This window comes from Falco cherrug, chromosome Z (assembly GCF_023634085.1).
Source record: "Falco cherrug isolate bFalChe1 chromosome Z, bFalChe1.pri, whole genome shotgun sequence".
NCBI lineage: Eukaryota > Metazoa > Chordata > Aves > Falconiformes > Falconidae > Falco > Falco cherrug.
The window spans coordinates 13,965,720-13,990,493 of record NC_073720.1 but is presented as its reverse complement, the minus strand read 5'-3'; the positions used below and the strand labels follow the sequence as shown (position 1 = coordinate 13,990,493).

Genomic DNA, 24,774 nt, shown 5'->3' with positions numbered 1-24,774 from the left:
TATCTGAGAGACATCTGAGGAGCCAAGTGGGGGAAGAGGGGAAAGGAAGAAGCTCACCACGCAGGATTATATCATCTGACTGCAGCTTTCTTTGTTTGAAGGAATTTTGTTGCTTCACTGATGTTGCAATTCTGGGTTTTCAGTGTAGCGTGGAGGTGGACAAGTCCTTCTCCATCTTCTAAGAGTCTTTCCATCTAACTCCATCCTTCCAGGGTAAGCCATTCTCTTCAGAAAGATGACACTGAAGTCCAGGAACGGAGTGATCTATCAGTTCTTCTCAGATTTTTTACCCTGTTCTGGGAAATGGTTGATCACACTAAAAACCTAAACAGATCACACACTGTTGATCACACCTAGCACACCACCGATCACATCAGAAGCCACTCTTCTGTACCATTTCCATTGTAGCATTATTAAACCAAGCATGTGTTATAGAGTTAGTTGAAAAAAATGCCCTAAATTTCTTAGGAGTTGCGACTGCATTGGAACACAAATGTCACTTTGCAAATTCAGTCCTTCAGAAGGGAAGACAGAAATACTTCCCTGTGCCAGTAGCTGATTACATGCATGGTCACTTTGCTTTATACTGGCCACACACCATTACAGACGCATAAATTCTTGCCCAAGGATGGCATGGCTGTTTTGTACCCTGATTTCCAAATGAAAACACTGCTGACAAATTATGGAATAACCAGAGATCTTTGTTCTGCATGGGGGTACAGAAGACTAAGCAAGGCCACTGTGCCAGTAATATCTCCAAGTGAGGCACTAACGCTCCTTATTTAGCTTTTCCCATCACCATAGTAATTCTAGAAACACAAAGATTGTTACCCGTATTGAGTAAATGACTGTGTAGATAACTAGAAAAAAACTGGGAAAAGCTATGCTTATGTAGTATAGAACACCATGTCTTCTCTGAAGTTTTTTTACAAAACTGGTTGCATTATATATTGTTTTCACTCAAAATGCTACAAACAAATTTCCTAGAGGTCATTGTCCAGTGGCTTGTCATTGTATGTTCAGGAAAGCAGGATTTCTCCCTGCTGCTGCCATCTGCTCCAACCAACACAACTTTCCAGATGCAAGTGGTTCAGCTTGTGTTTTATATACCTTCCCAGCCCTTCTGACAAGACATTCCCTTTCATTAGATGATAACTGCTAGCTGACGTTGTTGGCAAATGAACTCTGACCCCATCACAAACCACTTCTATGAGAAAAGCAGGGGATTGTCTAGGCTGGCTGTAATGTTATGACTGTCTAATACCCCGGTCAATGGGTGTTTTCCACCACCTAATTATACATCCCAAATGAACTGGCAGCTTTGCAGTAGCTGAATCATTGAAAATGTAAATACTTATTTTTTAATGTGTTTTGCAGATATCAATATGAATTTATATAATTTAATTTGAACAGGATAAACATTGGTTCTTTTAATTTTTAATGTTCTTCCCTGTCCCCTTCTACTTGTTTATTTTTGTTCATGAAACCGTAAGCAGAGGTTTGAAGTGAGGAAGCCTTGCTATATCAAAGCCCTGCAGTTCCTGAAATGCCATATTATAAGTTTGTGAACTCTGAGTTTGTGTGAAGCTTCTGTTATAGACCCTTTGAAAGAAACTTTAAATCAGAAAAAAGCAGTAATGTAAAACTATTTTTATTGAAAATACATCTACAAAGTAATGTTTCACAATCCACTCTGGATGCATACAATGCAGTACCAGTGAGGGATGGGGAAGGGAATCTTTCTATAATACCTGATTTTTGTAAGAACAAAGTTAGTATAAAAAAAGATCACATTCTTTGTGACACAATTCATTTTTCTCAGCTGATGTCATAGAAAGACAGCCATTTACATTGTCTTTGCAATGTATTTCCAAACAGAATCTTAACAAAAAATTAAATTGTTATGCCATAAATTCTACAGTTAATGTTTATACACACATTCTGAATACAGTATCTATATAAAAATATCTCTAAATACATATCAGAAAATGCCTGTCTGTATCCTAGATTGGCATTTTGTTAGAAAAACCCCCAAACCACATTTGTTTTCTTTTAGAGACCTGTTTAGAGCTTTGTTGGTTTGATTGCTCAATGCTCTGTGTTAAACCCTGCACACTTCATTCACTGGAGAGTTCCTGCTCATACAGTCTGGGTTACCCAGCTGGAGGAGATGGGCAGGAGTTTTCAGTCCTAAAAGAAGTCTTGCCTGGGAAAAGATTTGCCTTCACCCAGCATGCTAACATTTTCACTACAGTTACTTGGACACAGTATTTATGTTCTTTTAGTGACAGAAACAACATATTGAATGTTTTTTGAGAGGTAACTGGGGCATAGCAAGGGAATCCTTCATTTCCATCATCAGAATTTTTTGGTAGAGGGAGAGAGAAAGAAGAAAACTGAACATTTTAAGAAAAAAGATCACTCAACACTATCGTGCCTGTCGATTAGTATTTTTTCATTCCCCCAACTGTAACTGCATTATAAAACCTTCCACTTTAACCTTTATAATAATACAAGGCAAAAAGGAAAAACTACATAATTTATATTTCTAAAAAAGGGCTTCATCAGGGAATAATCTTGAAATTAACAAAAAATGCCACAAGATTACAAGTGCATTGTCTCCCTTTTTTCATTCTTTTCTTATCTTTTCCCTGAAAGAAACCTACAATATTGCGATTTAAAATCCTTTCTAATTAAAACTTCAACGTTTATTATAGTACTGACTATTTTGCAATTTATATATTTTTCCTAGTAAAAAGTAAAAAAGCACCCATTAGTTTTGCTTTCTAAAGGGTTATTTTTTCTTTTTGAGATGCTACTGATAAACACCAGGATTTCAAAATTTCACATTGACATAGGGAGCCTTCTTCAGATGGAAAAAAGTAAATCCAGCTAACAGCTCTGATAACTTATCAATGGGATGACCAAGCATTTGGGAGGTTTCCAATCAGAAAACCTCCTGTTGGTCTCAGGGGTTCAGATTTAGAATCCAGTCCCTTTAGGATCTGAGCATCTCACCCTTCTGCACCTTCTGCAGAAGGCTGGCACTGCCTTCTATTCCTATTATTGCTTATTAAGTAGATAACCAGTGTATCCAGAGTATGCTATAGGGTTTTTTTTTCCAAAATGAGATGAGATGTTTTCTGTCCCAGAGGTCCCAGCCTAGGACCTTGCTCTAAAGAACAGACACACAGATTGTTCAACTGAGTTGTGGTGTTGAAATTAAGGGGAAAAATCCAGACTGGAGGTACCTACATATATGTAAATGTTTGCAAGCCAGTGGGAGCTGACTAGGCTAAGTTTTTGTCAAGATCAGCTGAGGCTAATATGAAAAACTGTGTCTAGATAAAATAACTTTCTTAGAAATATTTCAACTCAGCCGATAAAAGAGCTCATCTAGGGTATATTTTTTATTTATATATCTTCCCTCTTTTTATCCTTTCGATTAATGTCCTTCTTTTTATTGTCTTGTTACTATTTTAACAATGATATAACACTAGAGAAAAAAATCAGATAAAAAAAGATCAGATAAAAAAAGCAAAAATCCTGTAAATTTACTTAGCTGGATGCAGTTACCAAGTTAGAAGTATTGCTTGTGTGTTTAGATGTTAGGAATTTTGCAACAAGTATTTAAAAAAATAAAACCGTTTCGGTCTCTGTTGTCTGTTTTTACTTTCCAGTTCATGTTAAAAAAAAGTTTCACAGGACTGAGTAACATATACACTGAATTTTGTTTTTATTCTATTGACAATCTCTCTTTTTTATCCCCAGTTAGCACATGTCTAGCAGGACCAGTGTTGTTGCCTGTCAATATTTTTAAGTGGGAAGTCAACATATAACACGATCACTGCTAATTAATTCTTTCCAGTGCTACTATAAAGGGAGAAATCAAGGAATAAATGAACTCTGTGATTTTAAGATACAAAAGGCTGGGAAAAGTGTGTATTTTCCACACTTGTAATGTTGGACTCATGCTTTCTCTACCCTACATCTTGGTTTCACTATCTACTGGCTTCTCACTCTCATTTTCTTGTGAGATCAGTTGGTATGGTTTCTTCATTTCATTCTCCTCTATCACAGAATTACCCATTTCAGCATCCCTGTTCTTCAGCTCATGCCGTGATAAATGTTCAACAATTCCTGCTCCAATGGAGTCTCCCAAGACATTGGTAGTGGTACGGAGACGATCCCTAAGGAGAAATAGTAAGTTAGCCTTGATTTCACTTGTTCAGGGAAACATGCAGACTAGATGTTAAAATGGCCTTTAAACAGCTACTAGATGATTCAGCTGTTTTATACATATTTCTTTCTCTGAACTGCTAATGCCATTACTTCTTCTACAGAGATTAACAAATACACTAGGATTTGGAGTCACAAACACGTTCATACTCTTGGCAACTTCACAGCAAGAAACAGCTGAGTGATGAAGATAACAAAGGGAGCATATGGCAGATGCTTCTTGGAGGCATTTTTGTACTTTGGTGGTTTGGGTTGGTATCCTATGAACATGTAAGCCAATGAGAATCTACCTTGTTAGGGTCATTTCTCTCCTTACCATGACCTATGGTCATTAATTTAGGGTGGAATAGTGCTGAAATAATGAAAATTAAACTACATCTCAGCCCTCTCAGAAGGCTTTGCCCAGAAGAGGTAGGAGGCAGATTGGCGGGGAGTGCCTGGCACTGTTACTTAGTAAGCGTCCACATATATAAGGCTGTCTGTGGGCATGTGACTAGACAATCGTTTGAAGACACTATGTTCTGATAACAACATGGGCAGCTTCTTGCAGGGATCACTTAGGAAAACAGAAGGGTAAAAGCTTCTAGAAACTATAACTGATAGGTGTTAGACGAAACAGAGGTCAGAGGAAACCTGCCTTTGATTTTCCCCATATACCTACAGGTGTCAGTTAGTTTTCCACAGACAGAGGAATGGAAAAACTGAGGGGCAATACATCTGATGGCTGGATAAAAGAATTAGACAACTGGTTTTCATTTCTCTGTCCATGGAGTGACATGTAAACCTTTCCTAGATTAGATAGTCAGCAGGGCTGCAAAGAACCGGGTTGGATCTGAACCAGCTCTGAGCCTGATTGATGGGAAGGTTTTCATTGCCATCCTACAAAAATAGAAGACTAAAGCAATTATTTGCTAATTTTGTACAGTGCATCTGAAATTTTTCTTAGTACTCTAAGGATTCAGATTTTTAAGTAACCCTTTTGCATGCAAGAGGAGTCATCATTAACACCCCTCACCATCTGCTCTAATGCCTTAACCACAAGAAATTGTGATTCTTTTTAATACTTCCTTCCAACTGTCTTCCACAGCAAAAGTACACTGCTGATTGCAGTATTGCCAGAATGTCCCTGGCTATTGTACTTCTAAACATGGTCTAAGCCTTTAGTGACTCCACAAAAATACTTACAAGAACCAGTCCACCGCAATGATAAGAGTGATATCATCTGTAGGCAAACCTACTGATGTAAGCACAATGACCATGGTGACCAGTCCAGCTTGAGGAATGCCTGCAGCCCCAATACTGGCAGCTGTAGCTGTGATGCTGTGCAGAGATGGGAAGAGCAATTAATTGCATTCCATAATAAACTCCCCTTATCACCTGGCAAACATTAAAAACAGATATGAAGCAAGAAAGCATTTGCTCAGGAGTACATAAAAAGATGATCCCTGTCCCTTACCTGAGCACTGCATAGCTGCAGGGGGGTATGGATCTTAACTCAAAATGTTTACACTAAACCTTTATCCAGAACCCTTGAAACAGGATTTTGTTAGGTGTAAATCCCCTACTAGATGCTAAGGGCTAGACAAAAGCATTATAGCTACATGCCCACACCCACTGAACAAACTCACTCCACAAGCTTGAACATGTTAAAAGAGAAGTTGAGGAGGTAATTTTGTCCTGGCAGATCTAATGCAAGAACTTTTGTTCTCTATCCATCTCACTGTAACTTCACACCAGATGAAGTATCTGTCCTCCAGCAGCTGGCGTTCTGCCATCAGAAAAGAGAAAGCTGCCAGAAACCCTGTCAAGATAGTAACTTGACAGAAATATTCACACCTGGTTTGAGAAGAATTTATTTTGTCAGGTGGTTTGGCAGGGAGTAGCTCTAGTACTAATGAACAAGGAACTATTGCCCTAGAGTGTGAAGACAGTTAGGCCTTCTGTTGATGAATATTGAATTACGCTGGTGGTTTTTATGGAGAGAAGCACTTCTGCTTGAAAATCTTCTACATTCCTGGTTCCACCGTATGTGTACCGTCAGTGTTCCAGAGTGATAAATACAAGTGTGTCTGTCCTGCAGTGTCCCTCTCTCTCCTTGCTGACATGTATTTCTTCTGCACATGTACCCATCACCCTTTCCTCTTGAACTGTTTGAGTAACATAGCAAAATTAATGCATATCAGTTATCATTGAGTGCTGTTTAGTGGGTTGTTTGCTGTTCTATTTCAAACATGAAGACTTGTGTGCTTGAAAACATACCTGTTTTCTCCACCTCTGTCTGTTGGTGTAATAAAAGATGCTAGTGCCCTTTACACAGCTTTCTCTGCTTGTACCCTGAAAACATCAGGACCAGTAAAACACTATCTCTCCTAGAATCAGCACTGCGATGTTCTTATGCTGCTGCTTTGTACATGTATCTGGTACTGATTGTAAGTCTGTAGCTACCAACAGCTGCATGAGCCTTTAAGAAAACTTAAAGGCCATTAAAAACTGTTCTTATTGACTCTACTAAGCGCAGTGATAGGTGTGTCATGTTACAGGTTTTTTTAAGGTTTACCTAATGGACAATACATGCTGGGGGGCATCTTCTGTGCAGAAGATGTGATTCATTACAGTTACTCATCTGCTGTTAGCAGTTCTTGTGTTTAGCACTAGATGGTTTCATTTAATCCCACATATAACAGCAAGAAGGAGTCAACACAAAGGTGCTGTTATTAGACGTAGGTAATAATGGCTTCTGTACCTGATTGTGATAATCTGCCCAAAGTTCAGATCAAAGTTGTTAACCTGTGCAATGAAAATTGCAGCCAAAGCCTCATATAAAGCAGTTCCATCCATATTGATTGTAGCACCAACTGGGAGTACAAATCTCGTAACTCGTTTGTCCACTCCGTTTATTTCTTCTAGACACTTAAATGTAACAGGTAGTGTTGCAGAACTGAAACAGAAAGAAAGAAGGTAATATATGATATAAATTCTACAAAGAGGGAATGAAAAGAGTGTCAGGCATTGTGATGACAAGAGAGATTGTTCTGTTTTTCTTAATTTTTATGTGATCTACCAGAATATTTTTTTTTAAACATGCAAAGGCTGAACTTAAAGACTTCTAATGACGGACATTCTCCTAATGCTCTTGGAAACTTTTTCTAGTGGTTAATTACTGCTACTCTCTATATAGTCCCTAGTCTGAATGTGTCTTAACTTCAGTATTTTGATATGAGATTCTTCTGCTAGGCAGAGGAATCTATTTAAAAATTCCTACTTCTCATTTTTTATGTTAGGATTCAGTCATCCCTAAACATTGTTTTCCTGAAGTTATACGAAATAAGCTATTCAGGTCTTCAGTAAACAGTAAGTTTTGGTTTTTTTTATTTGCTGGGCATTTTGTTGGACGGTTACATTACTTTACCACTTGTGGGTTAAGACCAATAGGCAGCTAAGCACCACACAGCCACTCGCTTACTTGCCCCCGCACCCTGAGTGGGACAGGCAAAGACAAAGAGAACAGTAAAAGGATAAAAACACAGAGGTTGAGATATATATAAAAAAAATATTAGTGCATCAAGGATAAGTGGAAGAATAGAGAAAGAAAACAAAGCAAAAGAAATGATGCAAAGGCAATTGCTCACCACCTCCCACAGGCAGACCAATGCCCAGCCAGTTTCTGAGTAAAAGATGGCTAGCCTCCCTAAAACCCCCTCTTTGACCTTTTTTATTGCTAAGCATGATGTATATGGTGTAGAACATCTCTTTGTGTACTTTCGGTCATATGCCTGGTTGTGTGTCCTCCCAACCTATTGCGCACTCACTGTTGGGCAGACTGAGGAACAGGGGAGTCCCTAATTCTGTGCACTCACTGTTCAATAGCTAGAGCACCAGCCTGCAGTCAGTGTTGTCTTGGTCACAAATCTAAACCACAGCACCATATGAGCTGCTATGAAGACACTTAACTGTCCCAGCCAGGGTCTCTACACCACTTATTCTTGTTCCCCTGCTGCTAGATCCAAATAAGATATAAACTGTAATTCCATTTGAAGATGAATGCAACTGAACATTTGGGCTTCCTGTGCTACAGGAGTACCCAGTCGGCCCACGGGATGCCAAGATCCCTTTCAGAGGCACTGCCTCAGGAGGAAGGATAAGGTGGCTGCCTCTAGGAGCTGCCTGGGCTTGCTCTTCTTAAGGATATATCTCTGTATCTGATCACACCAAGGTAAAGAGGTTTTTCAAGACCCAGCAATTCAGATTATCTCAGTGACCTCTTCATTCTTAGCTACTTATAAAATGTAAAGTAAAAAAGAACTGTGGAGGATTGTGCTAGAAAAAAACTCTTTTCTGATGGTCAAGCTACAGTTGAACTTTAAGCAATTTTTAAATCCACTTGTAGTATATTATGCTCTTTTGCATTAAACCAGGTTCTTGCTGAGAATCTCGAGCACACCAAGTGCAATGTCTTACAGAAGCTGGAACACATCCTTTTAACACTGTTACTGTTACCCACCGAAGTTGTAGTTTTGTTTTATTTTCTCTTAAACCATGTTGACTGACATTAGTTTTATTAAATCCTTTTAAAAACCATTGCTAATCAAATTCTCTTTTAGGTGTTTCACAGATTTGCAAGGATTGATATCAATATGTCAAATGTGAAATTAATAATTATCTCTCTCTACCAATTAATGTACTGTCATGATTTTCTTAAGTCCTCAGGAGCTTTTTCAATGGTAGAAAACTTAACCAGATTCTACATCAATGCTCACAATAGCTTCTTATCCAGATCTTCGAAGTAATTCCCAACACCAGGGACTTGTATTCAGTAATATAGAATACCTGACCTAGAACATCTGACTTCATGAGACAGTTTTAAAATCTATTAAAATGAAAGGTGTTTTATGAAAGGTCATATGGTATAGAAATGTATATTTTATTACAATAATGTTTCCTGTCACCATAGATGCAAACAGTTTTTTTTATTCACATGACATGCCTATGACTGCCATCAAAAAAGAGCCAAAGTGGCATTTCTGTTGCAGGTTGTGTATCAATCACTGGCTACCAGGATTTTGAGCACAGAATGTCAGCTGCAACTAAGGGCTGTCAAGCTCACTCAGAACCCCCACTGAACTTTGTTGTTTTCTGATCCATTTTGCCATGCATGTCCTTTGCCAGCTGCATCCTTTACCAGCAAGCCACTACAAACTGCTTAAAAATCTCAAACACTGAGGCTAATCAAAATCACAAGTGTTCCAGCCATTCAGTCAGCATCAGCAAACAGGCTCATTTAATCTCTGTTCAGGGATTCTTATAGAAAATAGAGTTCAAGTCAACATAATAATTATCTCTATCGGAGAGCAGCAGGTCTGAAATAAAGTGTCCAAGTGAATACTTGAATACAGAGCTAACCAACTACATTAGGCATCTTTTTTTCCTCAAACCAGTAATATTATAAAAACAGTATGGCCTTAAGATACTGTATTATACCTTGAAGATGTTCCCAGAGCTGTGACTAATGCCTGGATTAAGCCTCCAATAAATACCCAAGGGTTCTTACGGGTGATCAGGAAGTAGAGAAGAGGTAGGACAATGACAGCATGAATTAGCAAACCAATGATAACTGTTACAGTGTACATGGCCAGCTGACCACCGATCACACCCATATCTTCCATCTCAACAATTTTTCCAGCAATCAAAAAGAGGATTCCAAGTGGAGCATACCTGAAAATAAGAAATCAAATCAGTATTGTACTGAAGAAAACAGAAATTCACTCCTCCATTCATACCTTTTGTGTTTATACACATGCACGACTGTAGGATTTCACTGTAGAGGTGACTATTAAAAAGCAGTTCAACAGTTTAACTCTTTAATTCTTAACTGTTCAACCTGGATTAAACCACAGCAGCAAATGTTTCTGATAGGCTCCATTGGATTCAGGATCTGGTAAGGGTTTCAAGATGTACAGCATGCCTTTCAGACATGTAGGTAGATGAGCTACCTTTGGAATTCAGGTGACATTCAGAAGCTAATTTGGCCAATTCTGTTATAATTCTGTATGTATGCAGGAAGGCTCAGCTGACATAGTTGTAGACTATACAAGTGCTCAGTTCTATCATCTCACCAGTGCTGCTTCCCATGCTGTTGGAAAGGAATGCACAGGGAGCACTGGATAGATACTTTAGCAAGAAGCCACCATTTACAAAGGTTAGCTGCACTGTGGGGCGGCCACAAGGGTGGTGTGATCTGCTTTTTCCTATTGGTGAGCACAGCTACAGATGAAGAAACGGCTATCACTGAGCATAAACTAACATAATTCTGCTGCATCTGGGCTTTTGGTACTGCCTTATTTTTATAAATGTCCACTTGCTTTTTCACACTAAGTTACCATAGAATAAAATTTATCCAGAATATCTCAATTGCACTTTAAGCCATCAAATCCATGTAGAAATTTCTCAGATGTAACAATTATAATTCACTGCTTTATCATCTTAATCATGCTTGTAAAGAAGGAGGAAAGATTTTGGTTTCGTATAGATGCTTCCAGACGGAATAGAATTATTGGAAAAATACTGTTAGTTTTGTATCTGCTATTGCAATGTATCTGTGTGTGCTCTTGGGTATGCTTTTAGACTTGATTTGTTTGTTTGTTTTCTGCAGTAAAGGAGGGAACGAGACATAATTTCCTAATTACCCTTCTACCTGACAAATAACAAATCTTCGTTGTTGAAAAGACTTCCTACCTAACGTTTCAGTGAAAAGGTATTGGATTTATTTATCTATTGAATACAATAAAGAAAGTAGGGAAATTATGTGTATGTGTAAGCAGTGCAGCTACAATGCAAGGATGTGTGTATATGCTATGCAACTGCAGGAACCAGTTTGGTTGGAAACTAACAATAACAAGGTCTTGCTGCATAGAAATAAGATCATGGCAGAGGTTTGTCTGTTTCCTTTAGTGAAGGCAGATTAGGATATAAGGAAACTTTGATAGCATACTGTTGTGATTGCTATCTTTATGAAGACATAGAATGGCTCTGTATGTTTAACAAGGTCTGCCACAGACCCTGATTTTTCTCATGTCAAAAGCTAAACACACTGAAAGAGTAGGTGTGTTCAGGCAGATTATTGACATACAGAATTACAGTTCTTGTGTTGGTTTATGAAAAAAAGCTACAAGGTAGTTAAGAACCTATTGTCTGACTTCCTGCCAAACAGACTCTTGCTATCCGATACCTGACTGTGATGAAAAAATATTGTTAGTACCTTAAGACGGATTTTATCAAAGGGGCACTTACCACATGATTAGAGCTACCAATCGCATGATAGCCTCATTGAGGCTATCAAAGAAGTCTTTTAATGCCTGACCTTGCTCCTTCATGCTTCCGATCACCAGGCCAAAGCTTATTGAGAAGACCACCAAGCCAAGGGCATTCACTCCATTTACAGAACCTGGAACGGGAACTATTTCCTCTTTCATCTGGGTGAGGGTTTCCATTGCTTCTGACACATTGCTTATTATGGAAGCCACTGTGGATGTGTCATTGGATGGAATACCTACTTTAAACATTCTCTTTTCATAGTTAGTTTTGAACTGTTAAAACAAAAATAAAGATAGGAATTCTGTGAATTACAGCAAACAAAGGTAAAAATCACACATTAAATTATTAATTATTATTGCAGGACCTTTTAATTCTTTGTGTAGTATTTGTTGGTAAAACGTCTTGTGATAAAAACCTGGCTTTCCTGAAAGCAACAAAAATGTATATGAACTTCAAGAGCTAAGTCTTTTACCTCTAGCTTCCAGAATTCATTTTCTCATAAATATGTCAAAATCAAAGATGCGTATTTGTCATTCTCATGAGTTTTGTGACAAAACTTTTGATTATTAGTTTGCATTGTTATAAATTGCCATTTTTCCTACCAATATATTTCCAACTGTTAAATAAAGAGGTCTCTTTTGGCTAGTGAAAATACTTTCATGAGCTCTGGAATTTCTTTCCTTTTTCATCTCCTTGAATTAGAAAAAATTAGACTGAAAGTATCTTAAATGTATCATTCTTCTTTTCTCCTTTGCAATGGCAAAAGCCGTTAGTTTTCTATGCTTTGCCATAGCAAATCACTGCTTTTCTTAATTAAGAAAAGAGTGCTACCTTAAACAGTTCCCTTATGGAATGGGCAAATCAATTTAAAAATCTCAATATGCCCCTAAATGTCTGCTTTGAAAACCCATCTTTCACCACCTAATGCTTTTCCAAAGAGAAATGTGCATTCTGAATATTTTGTCTGGGCTTAAAAAGCCCTGCAGCCCTGTCCTGATTAAATTCTCTTGAACACAAAGAATACTAATTATCACCAGTAAAATATTTGTAATATATCTCAGGATGCTAGATACTCTACTAAAGCAATGGGATGCTGGTGTCAAGGTTATTCAGGAACTTTGAATTTTTATTCCTTTAGGCCTGCCAACGAAAGACAAACATTAAATCTAGGAGCTGTAGTATTATCAGTAGTTATCTGGAGAATGTTTTGCACTTCAAAAGTATTTGAGTGAAATAGAGTACTTCTGACTAAGATGGGAAACTTAAATATCAGCATCTCTCAAAACTGACCTAATTTTCTGATATTCCCCACACATGAATAGTTGTATGCACTCCTTTCACATATTTGCTGTATCCCCCTGAAGGCTTTAAGTCTTTCAGAATTTCAAATCTAACTTGCTTACAGGAGAGTTATGGAAAGTTTCAGATTAAGATGTATCAGAACAAATCTCCATGGAGGCCAAATGCTCTTGAACTTTAAGTGAAATCTGCTGAAATGTTTCAAGATTTGGGCTCTGGTGAGAGGAGACAGCTGAGCTGTTCAAACAGTTGGCTGACACAGAAAAGCCCAGTTCCACTCCCATCCAACCTGTGATAATTTCCCATTGGTGTCAGTTCTAGTTGGATCTCTCAATGACCAATTCTACTTTTTAAAATGGCAGAAAATTACCAAGCAAAAAAAATCAGCCATTTTTGGGTAAAGGCTATGGAGGTGAAGTAGCTCACTGACTGATGAATGCAAGGGAGGGCAAAACATTGAGACTGGAACTACAGAGCCAGGGAAGGAGGGATGCAGTTACCTCTTTAAGTGACAGAGAAATATTAGAGTGGAAATGGAAATTTTCTAGAAGTTCTCACTACGTTGTTTTTAATTCAGTCCTGACAGGAATGTTAAATTATTGCCTAAGGCTGTATATTAAACACTTCTATTTTTTTTTCTTTTAAATCTGTATAGGTATGACAATTGTGTTATATGTATATCTTTGTTACTGTTTTTCAGTAGAAAAAAAAATTGGGAAAATTTCCTTAATGCAAATATCTGAAGGGTGCAATTATGCCAGACTTGTGGGCATACAGATTAGACAAACATAAAAAATCAAGCTGTTTAATGAGGATTGGAATTAAAGCCTAATTTCCTAATGAATTTTCTATTAATTTCCTACTTCCACTAGCACTTCGTAACTGACTTTGTCCTGATTCTCCTCTGTTACCCTCAGGTCCTTCTCTCATTCTGTTTGAGTAGGTCGAAAGCGACATGTGATACGGCTGTTAGACGGCATTAGATGTGTGCTGCCTCGCTGCTGCCTGTTGGAACAGGCCACGAGTGGGGTCATAAACTGCTTTCCTTTCAGTGGCAGCACAGCCACGGTTTGTCTGAAAATCACCCCCCTCATGTCAGATTAGGTTGGAATTGGCCACTGGGCTCAAAAACAAAGACAGGACTGGGAAGAATTTGGGTAGCTACAGGGGAGAAAGCACAATCACATCAAGTTTCTTACCTTTAAAAACTCCATCTAGAAATTATTTTAGCTTGTAATATTCATATTCTTTCCTTTTTTGGTGCTAATTCTGGAATGCTGTCCCGGCACGAATATGCTTTTAATTCTTTATTAGTTAAACCTCTTTAGGGTTATAGTATAGATTTTAGGACCTCACTTAGCAAAGTCCATTTCCATTTTGGCTACTAGGCTGGTATAGAGAGATGTAGATACTACCTGTTGAGTCACCCTGCTGGTCAGACTTAAGTATTCAGAAATGTTACTAGGGAGTATCATAGTCTTTCTAGACACCCCCCCCCCCGCCCCACCCTGTGGAGCAGTGGAGAAACAGTTTATTTAGAGTGAGATTCAGAATGAGAATCAGAGCAACAGGAATAGGAGCAATCATTTGCTCTGGGACAGTCACTGGAGATAGCCTTTCTTTCATCATTGCTACATGAGGTTAAGGATAACTCTGTGGATGTATCTGCCTTCTTATGCCCAAAGTTGTCTGTCAAAGGTCATGAGAAGATTCCTGGTGAAGCAAAAGAAATTAAAGAAAACCAAATACATGAAATGCAAAGGGGATGTCTATTGAGGAAAAAGTGCAGGTTGAGCTTTATTCTCATTAGTGCTTTTTCAGATGACACTAAAGGCAAAATACAGGATTGCTTGACAACACAAAACAAATATTCTGTGTGTGGAATGGTGAAAAAGCCAACTGTTTATAAGAAGTGACAGGTTGAAAGACCACCTTCAAGGTGACAAAAAATGTCAAAGGTTTTGAAATAGATAATAGAAATAGGTAATAGTGGAGTTAACTATTACTGCTCTGCAGAGGAACTGTTGATAAGAGATCAGTTTGTGAGCTTTTATGAGATCCCTACTTTCAGGCAGATCTTTGTCTTCATGGGAATCAGTTATCAGCTGTTCACATAGCTTGAAATGACATTTTAATGTCACACTGTGATTCTGCTAATCCTTGTTCTTTTGCAACAGTAAGTAATGTCAGAAATTAGACAAATTAAAACTGCTCATATGATAGATCGTAGGCTTAAGGGTCTCAGAAGAGCTGCTTATGTTTTACTGGAAGTCCACACACCTACACTGATAATCTGTGATGGGCTAGACAACATCACTGAAATCCTGTCTTTCTGAGGATGGTTGGTGCATTTTGTCTCCAGGCAGAGTTATTTTTGCCTGGTAAGATATTAGATGCAAAATACTCTTAATTTTTCCTTAATTTCATGTATAGAGAACAAAAGAGGAACAAGGTAAATATTATTTAGAATGTATTTGAACAATCTATTTTTTCTGCAGTAAAATATAAAAATAATGGCATTTCTGAATTTTTTTACAAGACACAGTGCTAATGAACAACTCAAAAATGAATTTTAATTAAGTTAGCTCATTATGAAATAGACAAAGTAATTACATTGTTGCATAATATAATGAATTAGTTGTTTACATTTCTATTATAATTTTGTTTTCGTTAGTGGTACAAGATACCCACAGTCATTTGACTTGAATATATCACATGACTTTTTAAGAAGCAACATTATAACACGGTAGTAGCACATTCCACTGCTTAACTTGGAGACAAAGTAATTGTATGGGTAACTGCTCTGAAAACTAGTAATTTAAGTCAGTGCTCTGAGATAGTGTAATCAGCACTGTTTGTGCTAAGTCTGTGTGATGGTGTAGTCTTTAGTGAATGGTGATATTAAAAGCAACAAGTTTGGTTAAATGCAAGCCTGAAAAAAATGAAAAGAAATTAAAATAAGGCAGTGATTTCCCATCTTCCTAATTAATTTTTTTTCTTTTCCATATAGACATGTCTGAAAATGTTCTTAATTGTCTGCGGAAGACCTGATGACACAGGTCAAAATATATCTTAACTAGCCAAAATTATCATGAGGATTAGACAGCATATATTAATTAATATTCACGTCTGGATGTGTGATCAACACTTCCAGTCCCCTTGATAAGGATGAGTTCAGGAAAGAATATTTAATTCAAAATATCTCAAAAGAAGTGCAAGTATCAGATGCACCTTTCCAGTTCTTTAAACTTCAGCCGGCATCAAATTCCACTTATTCACAGTAGAATGACCCTTCCCAAATTGTCAGACTGATTCTGTTTCTCTTGTCCCAAGCTCACTTGTATTTCTTTGACTTTTGATATATTCCCAGAGCACAACACAAAGAACAAGCCGTTAAAAAAGCAGATTAACAAGCAGACTGTTTATGACTGCTTAGCTCTAGGCTAGATAGCATATTTTAGTTTAGCAAAGAAAAAAATGAGGAGATAATGACCAGAGCTGAAGGATATAACCAAAGATTTTTTGAGATATCCCTAAACTGGGAGTGAATATAGTGGTATAGAGAAAATTTTGAACAAAGTAACCTAGTTTTAAGTAAGTGTGGAATATTTATCTGCAGTCAGCCTTTTGAGATTCTCGACATCCTGATAAAAACCACAGAAGCCCCCAAATGATCAGTGCATAGTGAAAGCAGCAACATATGTCATATGAAAAGAACGAGCATCAAAAAGTGTGCTGTTTGGATCAATGATCTGCTGTTTCCAGCAATTCCTATCTGCCACTGATATATTTGGAGGAGATCCTGATAGAGACAGGGTGCCAACAGGACTTTGATCTTTCACAGGGACAGTGGGAGTGATGAGTGAAGAGCAGAGTGAAACTAAAGCCCAACTTTTCCCAGATTATTGTTCATGACTTGACCTGCTAGGCAAGGTAACTCTTTGTCCCTTTAGACTTTCCTGACCCATGGGGCTGAATGCCACCAGATAAACTTGAAATGGTTCTGCTCCCTCAGCTGAAAGGTTTGATTGAAAGGATTTCTTTAGCTTTTCTGTGGGCTCTTTCTCTCCTACAGGGACTCCTCCTGGCTTCTGGGCCCCACAATGGGTTGCCTTTTTTTTGAGAGGAAGGAGCATTTTGTTCCACCACTCTTCTTGTTCCTAGGGAATAAAATGTGCAAAGAAGGAAGAGAAGAAGAAGCAAGAGGAAGAAGCTTTGCCTCATAGACTTGCTGGGAAAAACGAACAAGAAAAGGAATCCAAAGGATCAGGAGACTGAATGAGGAACAGTAGAAAATTTAGGAAGAGCCTTCCTAAATAAGTCCTTGGGTCCAATCTTCCTTCATGACTCTTCTCCCAGCAGCAATCCTGTAAAAGCTTTCCCAGCTCCATCTAGAAGCCCTCCTCATGTTGGTTACCCTCTCCATATAGCTCCATTTCATTTTGCATGAAAGCAATTCCATATCCAGAAAGCTAGTTTTACCTTGCTGAAATGAATTATGCAAAGGAAAGTACAAATTTCCATGCTTTGGTGTTACAAAAGTTGAGTGATGGTTGACCTTTTGAGGTTAAAAACTTGGGAAATTATAGTTGGTCCTGTGTGGAGCTGCTTTGGTGTTTTGATGCTTGCTATTGATGGGGAAGTAACAGGTTCAAAACCCGCTGTGGGTACCAACACAGTCATTAGGGGACCTGTCTGCTGGCTGTGGTGAGAAAGAAACAAGAACCTTCCAGTGGGTTTCAGTGCAGGTCTGTCAGGAAAGAAACCTGCCTAGGGATGCTACAAGACAGATATGTGCACCTTAAATATCAAAAGATGTGATTTGAATGTGTAATGTATATGCCAGTGATGGTTTCCAGGTGTGCAAAGCTGTGTGGGGGTCAGTATTACACCCTTCAGTGTGTGACTATGAGTGTTTTGTGTTTTGGCCAGCAAACAGTGTTACAGAACCAGATCAGTGCCAGATGGATCATCCATCTTCATAAATCTTCTAAGAAACATATGAAAAACCTGATGTGAACTTTTGAAAATAAAGTTATGGAGTTAGATGGACAAAGTCATCTGGATACCTATGAATCTTACATATACTTGTTTCTCCTGTCTGCTACAATAAAATAACTTATACCTAAAAATCTAGATTTTGGTACCTGATTCAAAAGGTAATAGTATCAGTATGACAGATTCAAAATCCTGGTGCTTCAGTAAGCATAGCTGCTGCTGAAAGTGAGAAAAAACTTTCACTGAACATTTCCATTTTTTGGAACCATTTTTTGGAAATCCCTTTAAGCTGTAAAGCACATGAGAAATACAATATACTTAGTGTAAACAGAATCTGCAGGAGATCTTTGATTAAGAACATAGATTTAGGACTGCCAGTCACAGAGTCAAGTTTCCTGTTGCTGTAGGATATTTTATTGAAAGAATTCTTCAAGCTGTATCTTAAAACTGATGAGGTAGTTTGCTACCACAACTCCTAACTGCAGATTTTTCCAGGACCTCATGTAGGTAATGAAGATTAAAACCTTTACTAATTCCCACTTTAAATTCAGTCATAGTGATACCCACTTCTTACTGTATAAACGTTTCTCTTCATCTTATACAGCTCTGTTCCCACTTTGGTTTCTGTACCCGAATACTTTTAAATCAAGCTTCTTTTTGCTTTGTATGCTGTGTTCTTTTGATAATACCAGCAACTCCTGTCTCCATTGTAATTTTGCATGAATGTTACTGTGTAATGAGCTGAACATACTCAGTATTCCAGCCACATTCCTCTGGCTTTGTTTCTTTTGTTGTAGTTATGTCACCTAATATATCCTAGAGCTGAATTTGAAGGGGTTTAAATTTTGTTTTTCTTTCCATTGATGGCTTCCCATTTCAAAGCAGGAATTACTGTTTATTTCTAAATGTTTTATTCACATGTGATGAAGAGCTATGAGGAGATAACCATAAGATAACCATCTTATGGCCATATCATTCATAAAAGTACCAATTAAGGTACACTCATTCTTTCAGTCCTTCTATTGCTATCTCTACAAATTTACAGTTCTTACAGTAATCTTATCCCCTGCTCAACTATTTCACTTCCCTCATATTAAACCCTTTGTTTTACGGAAGTCCAAAGAGATTTGATCATTGTGCTTCCGTGGTACACACACACCAAAAAACGGAACCCACAAAGCCCCACAAAACCGCCAAACCAAGCAAGAGAAATCTTCTGGAAGAAAGGTGGAAGAATATTCTGGTACTATCTAGGTTTCAGAAACCCATGTTATTCTTCACCTTGTTGGTTCTTTTGTTGTGGGTTTTTGTTTTTTTTTTTTAATGTGTTTTTCATTTTTATTTGTTATGAAGCCTTTACTCTTTCCTTCAAGGTACTTACATCCTTCAGTACAACTGAACTCAAGCTAATATGTTACTAACCACTTAAATAAATTCCCAAATCTTGTTGAAATTGCAATTTGAAAGGCACTATGATTGCTTTCACCAGTTACAGATAATAACTTCCCAATTTGAGACATTTATTAAAAAAACTTGTGGCCAGATCTGTAACTTTATGCCCTAATTCTTTCATTATTTTGAGATATAGATTGTGTAATTCCCTGACTTCATTACATTATATTCTTTGACTTTTGTTTCTGGTTTAGATACAGACTTTTGTATTTCCATACTGTTATTCTGTGTCCCTGTCCTAAGTTCATCATCATACTTACTGAAAACAGAGGCACAGCATTTGTTGATTTTGGATCTGGGTGTAGTTTATCTTTAATGTTGACCAAATCTTTAATCTAGAAAGCCACAGTTTTTATTACTCTCTATTTATATAACTAAAGACAATGTTACTGTTTCTTTTCAATTCTTCCACAAGACACAACTCAGCTGCACTTTGGTTAAGTTTCTACTTTATTCTCTGGCTTCTTGACCTCCATATTTCAGCCTTTTTTTTATTTTATCGCTGCAGCAATAACTGGTAAAGAATATCAGTTCAAGACTGTCTGTAGAGTCAATATGAAGCAATTAGATTATGGAAATACATATTATAGGTTTCATTGAATCTATAATGTTCTCCTTTTAAAAAAAGAATGTAACTAGTTACTATTATTTTCTCCATAGAACAGTTAAGGTTAAGACTAGGCTAATGATAGAGGAGTTTGGGAAGCAAAATAGAAGAGCATTCCTATGTACCCCTACCATAGGTCACAGAAAGTCCTCTAGTTTGATTATTTATTGATGCCCACAAAATCATTTCCTCTGTTTCAAACCTATGCATGTTTTGAGCATGACATTCCTGAACATCCTCCAGCCTTTGTGCAGATGAGGCGTATCTCAGTATATCTCCATTTAACATAATACTGGTTGTGAAAAGTAAATTCTGTATTGACTTGAATGAAGCTTCCTGTAGACTTATGAATTTGACATTTTGAAAACCTCTTTTGTTTATTTGCTGTGCCAGGTGTGTTTTCTTCACTTTTTGTAGCACATACCGAGACAATATGATTGAAAGGAAAGCACAGATTTGGCTGGTTTAATTTGAGGGGCTTTTGACAGTTGGCAGCATACATAAGATTTGTTACTGCTGTAAGTACGTGATATTCCTAAAAAAAAATGCTATTTCATTTCAGTTTCTTACTTTGTTATGATCTGGTTGGAAATAACAAAAAATTTTTACCTGTTTAAAGCAAGCTTCCACCAGATTTGGAGGGAACATGTTTCTGTGAAAAAGAAACAAAATAACATGAGATGTAATCAGACTGTAGTGATATCCCAAGTAGGGGCACAGCTAATAAAAGAATTGACCAGCTCATTTTCAAAGGAATCCTAAGACAAATATGTAATTATGTATACAGTGAGTAGAGCTTTGCATATAGCATTGGCCTGGTTAGTGGGTTGGATAGATCCTAGCAATTGCAATCTGTGTATCCAATATTGTATAGAGATCCGATTATGGAGCAGAATATTAGCTAAGTTACCAAATGAACAAAGCTCTGTGGGTCAGTGTTGACTTTTAGTTTTGTATTTATTGATGCTTTCTGAATCCAGATTAATAAAAAGGTTATCAATATTTAATGTATTTCTACTTCTCAGTTTCTGCAGGCATGTAGCTTAGTACAACATGACACTTATCACTCAATTTAGAGTCTTGTCATGATTAAGAGATAAACGTTTCTGAACTCTGAGTATTCTTTAATAATAACACATAGACATATAATTATATATGTCTCTCTATATTTGTTACAGATGGGGGTTTGTTTCTTTGCTTTCCAAAATGGTGACATTTCTGAGGGAATTAGAAGCAGCCTAACTGAATAAATCTTGAGGAATCTGAGTGCAAACCTCTTCATGGGTCTTTCTGAAGTCCCCCTTCCTGGCAGCATGACTCTTGGAGGCCTTTCTCCATGTCTCTGGTTTCTCCAAATGGGTTAGTGGAACACAAAATTTTGGTGGCTTTACCTGTGGAAAAGCTCCCGAGTTCAAAACCTCAGCTTCCCTACTCCCTGGAATACATCTGTGACATATTAGCTCTATAAAAGAGGCATTGCAGAGTCTCTGAGCAAGGAGAAAACAAGATTTTATATCTGTGCCCCTCTATTTCAAGCATTTTACTTGCCTGTTCCTTGGATTTATTTCCCATCCATACAATTTAACACGTTGAGTAGATGCACCCAGATTGGTAGCTACAATTCAAAATTAAGATGAATAGCTAAATCAGGAATTCAAGTGAAGTAAGAAAACTGTAAAAGGTTGGAAGTAAAGGAAAGCAGAGGATTTTGGTAATAAGGACTGTGCTTTGGAAGGAGGGGAGAAGACCCATGCAGATAGCAGAAGAGAAGTCTTTCTTTTGTGTATGAAAGAAAGAATCTTTCTTTGAATATTAAAAGTAGTTTCTTCCCTTGCAAGAGCTTGATTGGAAAACAAATGCATGTATTCTTTTGTAGTGTTATAGTGTTTAGAGATATTGGTATCACATAGTTGAAAGAAATTTAGCTAGTTTATGCAGTCGCTGTCTAAAATTTCTACTTTGTTTTCACGTGAATCTAAATATTATTGTTGTTGCTATTGGTACAGAAAATGTGCAATGTCATAGCCATACCTGATTAAATCAAGAAAGGCATCTGCTGCTGTCACTTGCACAATTTTGCCTTCTCTGTGCATGTTTTCTTTAGTACCTTTCCCAGGGTGGATGATGACCACAATGATTATACCAATCAGTACAGCAATGATGGTAGTACTCATGTAGTAGACTACTGCTCGGATTCCCATCTTCCCTGATGCTTTACTATCCAGGGCAGCAATTCCTAGTAAATTTAAGCACAAGGATATTCACCTCATACAGTTGTGAGTAAAGAGTGTAAACTCAGCATGATGAAAACAGTTTTGTGGGAAGAGTTTTGATGACTAGTACATTTAAAGCTACCCAAGGTAAGTTGGCCCTCTTTTGCAGCTCATACTGCCGCTGTTTTCCCATCCCGCCCCTAATGCTTGTTATAATTTTCTATTAGAAGACTTACAGCTTTCTGCGCTTTGTTAACACTTCGTTAAAAGCAGGAATTATTGGTCTGATGCAGCGTGGCACTGTCCATATTCCAGTGAGCCAATTCATGGTTTTTGATTAGCATAGTTAGCATAGTCTGAAAAATGTGCCTTAGAAATGTGCTGCAGCTAATTTGTAATAGTAAGAAAGAAAACACAGTACTCTCAGGTAATGTTGATAATATTTACTTGATATTGTTGATAATATTTAGTTCATGTGTATGAAGTTTTCTTCATACCCTAATGGAATGACCTCAGTTTGCCTCTGTTCCAAGCCATGGGAGTTTAAAACAGATTAAATGCTGTTAGCTTGTTTCAGAAAATCCTTACTATTGTATGAATAAGCATTTAGAGTCTTTTGTAAGCTTTGCAAAACCTGCGACATTAATCCTAATTCTTGGCTTGTCTTAATGCATCTGATCTAATGTGAATACTGGGGTGCTCACAATGGCATCTGCTAAAGTGTTCGTTTGTGAGATTGCACCAGGAGGGCTGCGATGTGTTTTTAAAATGAAGGTGCAGTTCTGCCAGGGAAATCTCTGAGTCTCTGAGAAGGAGTGTCTCATGAGGACTGTCAGAAATGGAAATGTTTTTTCTCTTTCCAAGCAGGTCCAGTTAATGGTGTTCTCCTTTAAAAGCTCCTTTGGTGCTTCTCCTTAAAAGTAAAGTCAATAACTTCCCCATACTTCATCTGGAGGGCTACGCCATCTGTCCCAAAACATTGGTGATGCTTCTTGTTGGAACCAAGCTTTCAAAATGCATAATGAAAAAAAAGGTCAGGAATGGGTATCTTTGCTTTATCATCTCCTCCTATGGACCCCTATATAACACTGTCTAATCCAGACTTCTGTGGACTGCCCAGACATTTATTTTAAATGCCATCTTTGAACATACAACATACAATGAAATCTGGCCACCTTCTTCTCTGGGTACTTGTCTCAGAGGAGAAGTGTTTAAAGGACTGCATTAATAGAAATAATACGGAAACATTTGACTAGAATCACGACCTGGCAAAACGAAATGTTTTCTCAAATCATTGTAGATATATTGTACTTCTGCCTGTCTTCTAAAGGAGAAAATATGTGCTACTGGAGTTACAATGAAAATATTCTAGTCACTGATGTAACTGAGATCAAGGCTGTGTTCCAGGCTCTGATCAAATCTGGAAAGTATAAAACCAATCACATGCTTCATACTTACCCTTGCATTTCAGCTGGTGTTTGCCTGTTGTTTTGACAGAAGCCATTAGAGCCAGTAAGATCTGTACCCACAAAATGAATTGCAAAGGGAGATCACTAGATTTGCACCCCGAATTGCTTGATTTTCGTGTGTCATTGTGGTGGAAGAACAAAAGTGTTACAGGCATACTAAGAGACTGAAAATGGAAATCCAACGTTTGAAGCACTTAATCCTTCATTTCTTTGCTCAGCTTTTCCATCTGTAAAGCCTGATGATAATGTTTGTGGTAAGTTTACCTATATGTTTTGAAATTCTGTGAAGAAAATGGTAGATAGTACTAAGTAATAGATAGTTTTCCTATATTTACAAATAGGAGGTAAGTCCTTAGCCCTCTTGTCAGTGGATGAAGGATTGACTTTTTTTTTTTTTGGCTCCTCAAAATATTGCAAATGCAAAATAATACAAGTAAAATTATGCAATTCATAAAAATATATATTTTTTTAGAATTTCAGATCTGCTGCTGAGTTGCACAATGTTTCTGTCAGACAGAATTTTATTTTCAAACTACCTGTATGCAACTTAAAACAAATTGTAATTTAAAAAGTGAAAAATGAACATAAACATACTAGTCCAGTCAATTTTATCTTTGTATATTTTAATTTGTTTTTAATGTTCTTACTTACTGTTTCTAAAGTAGCAGCAATGGGCTATGTATTTTTTCATTTTAGCCAAGCTAAACTTTTTAAGCTTTAAACTTGGTTACATCCTAAGCATGAAAATGTTAACATAGATAGTTTGGTAAGAAGGTTTGGAAAAGCACAGGTGTTAAATCAGTCAGTTCCCAGTACCCTGCCCTTGTCAGATAATAGATTCAGGGCCAGATGCTGAGCACTGTCAGTCTAGAGGGTTTTGCAGCCGTATGTGCTTACTGCTTTGAGCAAGCAAGTCTTTCTTTGTAATCCACATTGGCCACTAGGTTGGGTCTTCTGCAGTTGGAAAATCACTAGGAGTCAGTGTAGGGCACATTTCACCACTGAAGATCGCTGTGTTGAAGGATTAGAGTTTGTGATCCTGTTTCTTTCTTGGACAGATTCTGGGATTGAGTGGTGAACCATGTGCACGTGGTATGTCAAGGAGCAAGAGTCATGCACTTTGTCTTTATAAGCTGCTTTCCAGCTTGGTTTCCTATTATGCACTCTGGCTGTGAGTACAGGGCCC

At 37.6% G+C, this 24,774-nt stretch overlaps 1 protein-coding gene across 1 annotated transcript in view; it reads right to left on the bottom strand.

The window, feature by feature from the left end:
• Positions 1 to 1,635: 1,635 nt before the first annotated feature.
• SLC1A3 (solute carrier family 1 member 3) overlaps positions 1,636 to 24,774 on the bottom strand; it is a 68,217-nt gene continuing 45,078 nt past the window's right edge. Inside the window, exons 4-10 of the mRNA XM_005432892.4 lie at positions 21,938 to 22,142; positions 20,516 to 20,558; positions 11,527 to 11,822; positions 9,718 to 9,951; positions 6,983 to 7,177; positions 5,425 to 5,559; positions 1,636 to 4,190 (exon numbers count right to left, since the gene is read on the bottom strand). Of these exons, the coding sequence (XP_005432949.1) occupies positions 3,986 to 4,190; positions 5,425 to 5,559; positions 6,983 to 7,177; positions 9,718 to 9,951; positions 11,527 to 11,822; positions 20,516 to 20,558; positions 21,938 to 22,142 (1,313 nt within the window). The 3' untranslated portion in view covers positions 1,636 to 3,985. The remainder of the gene's footprint in view (positions 4,191 to 5,424; positions 5,560 to 6,982; positions 7,178 to 9,717; positions 9,952 to 11,526; positions 11,823 to 20,515; positions 20,559 to 21,937; positions 22,143 to 24,774) is intronic.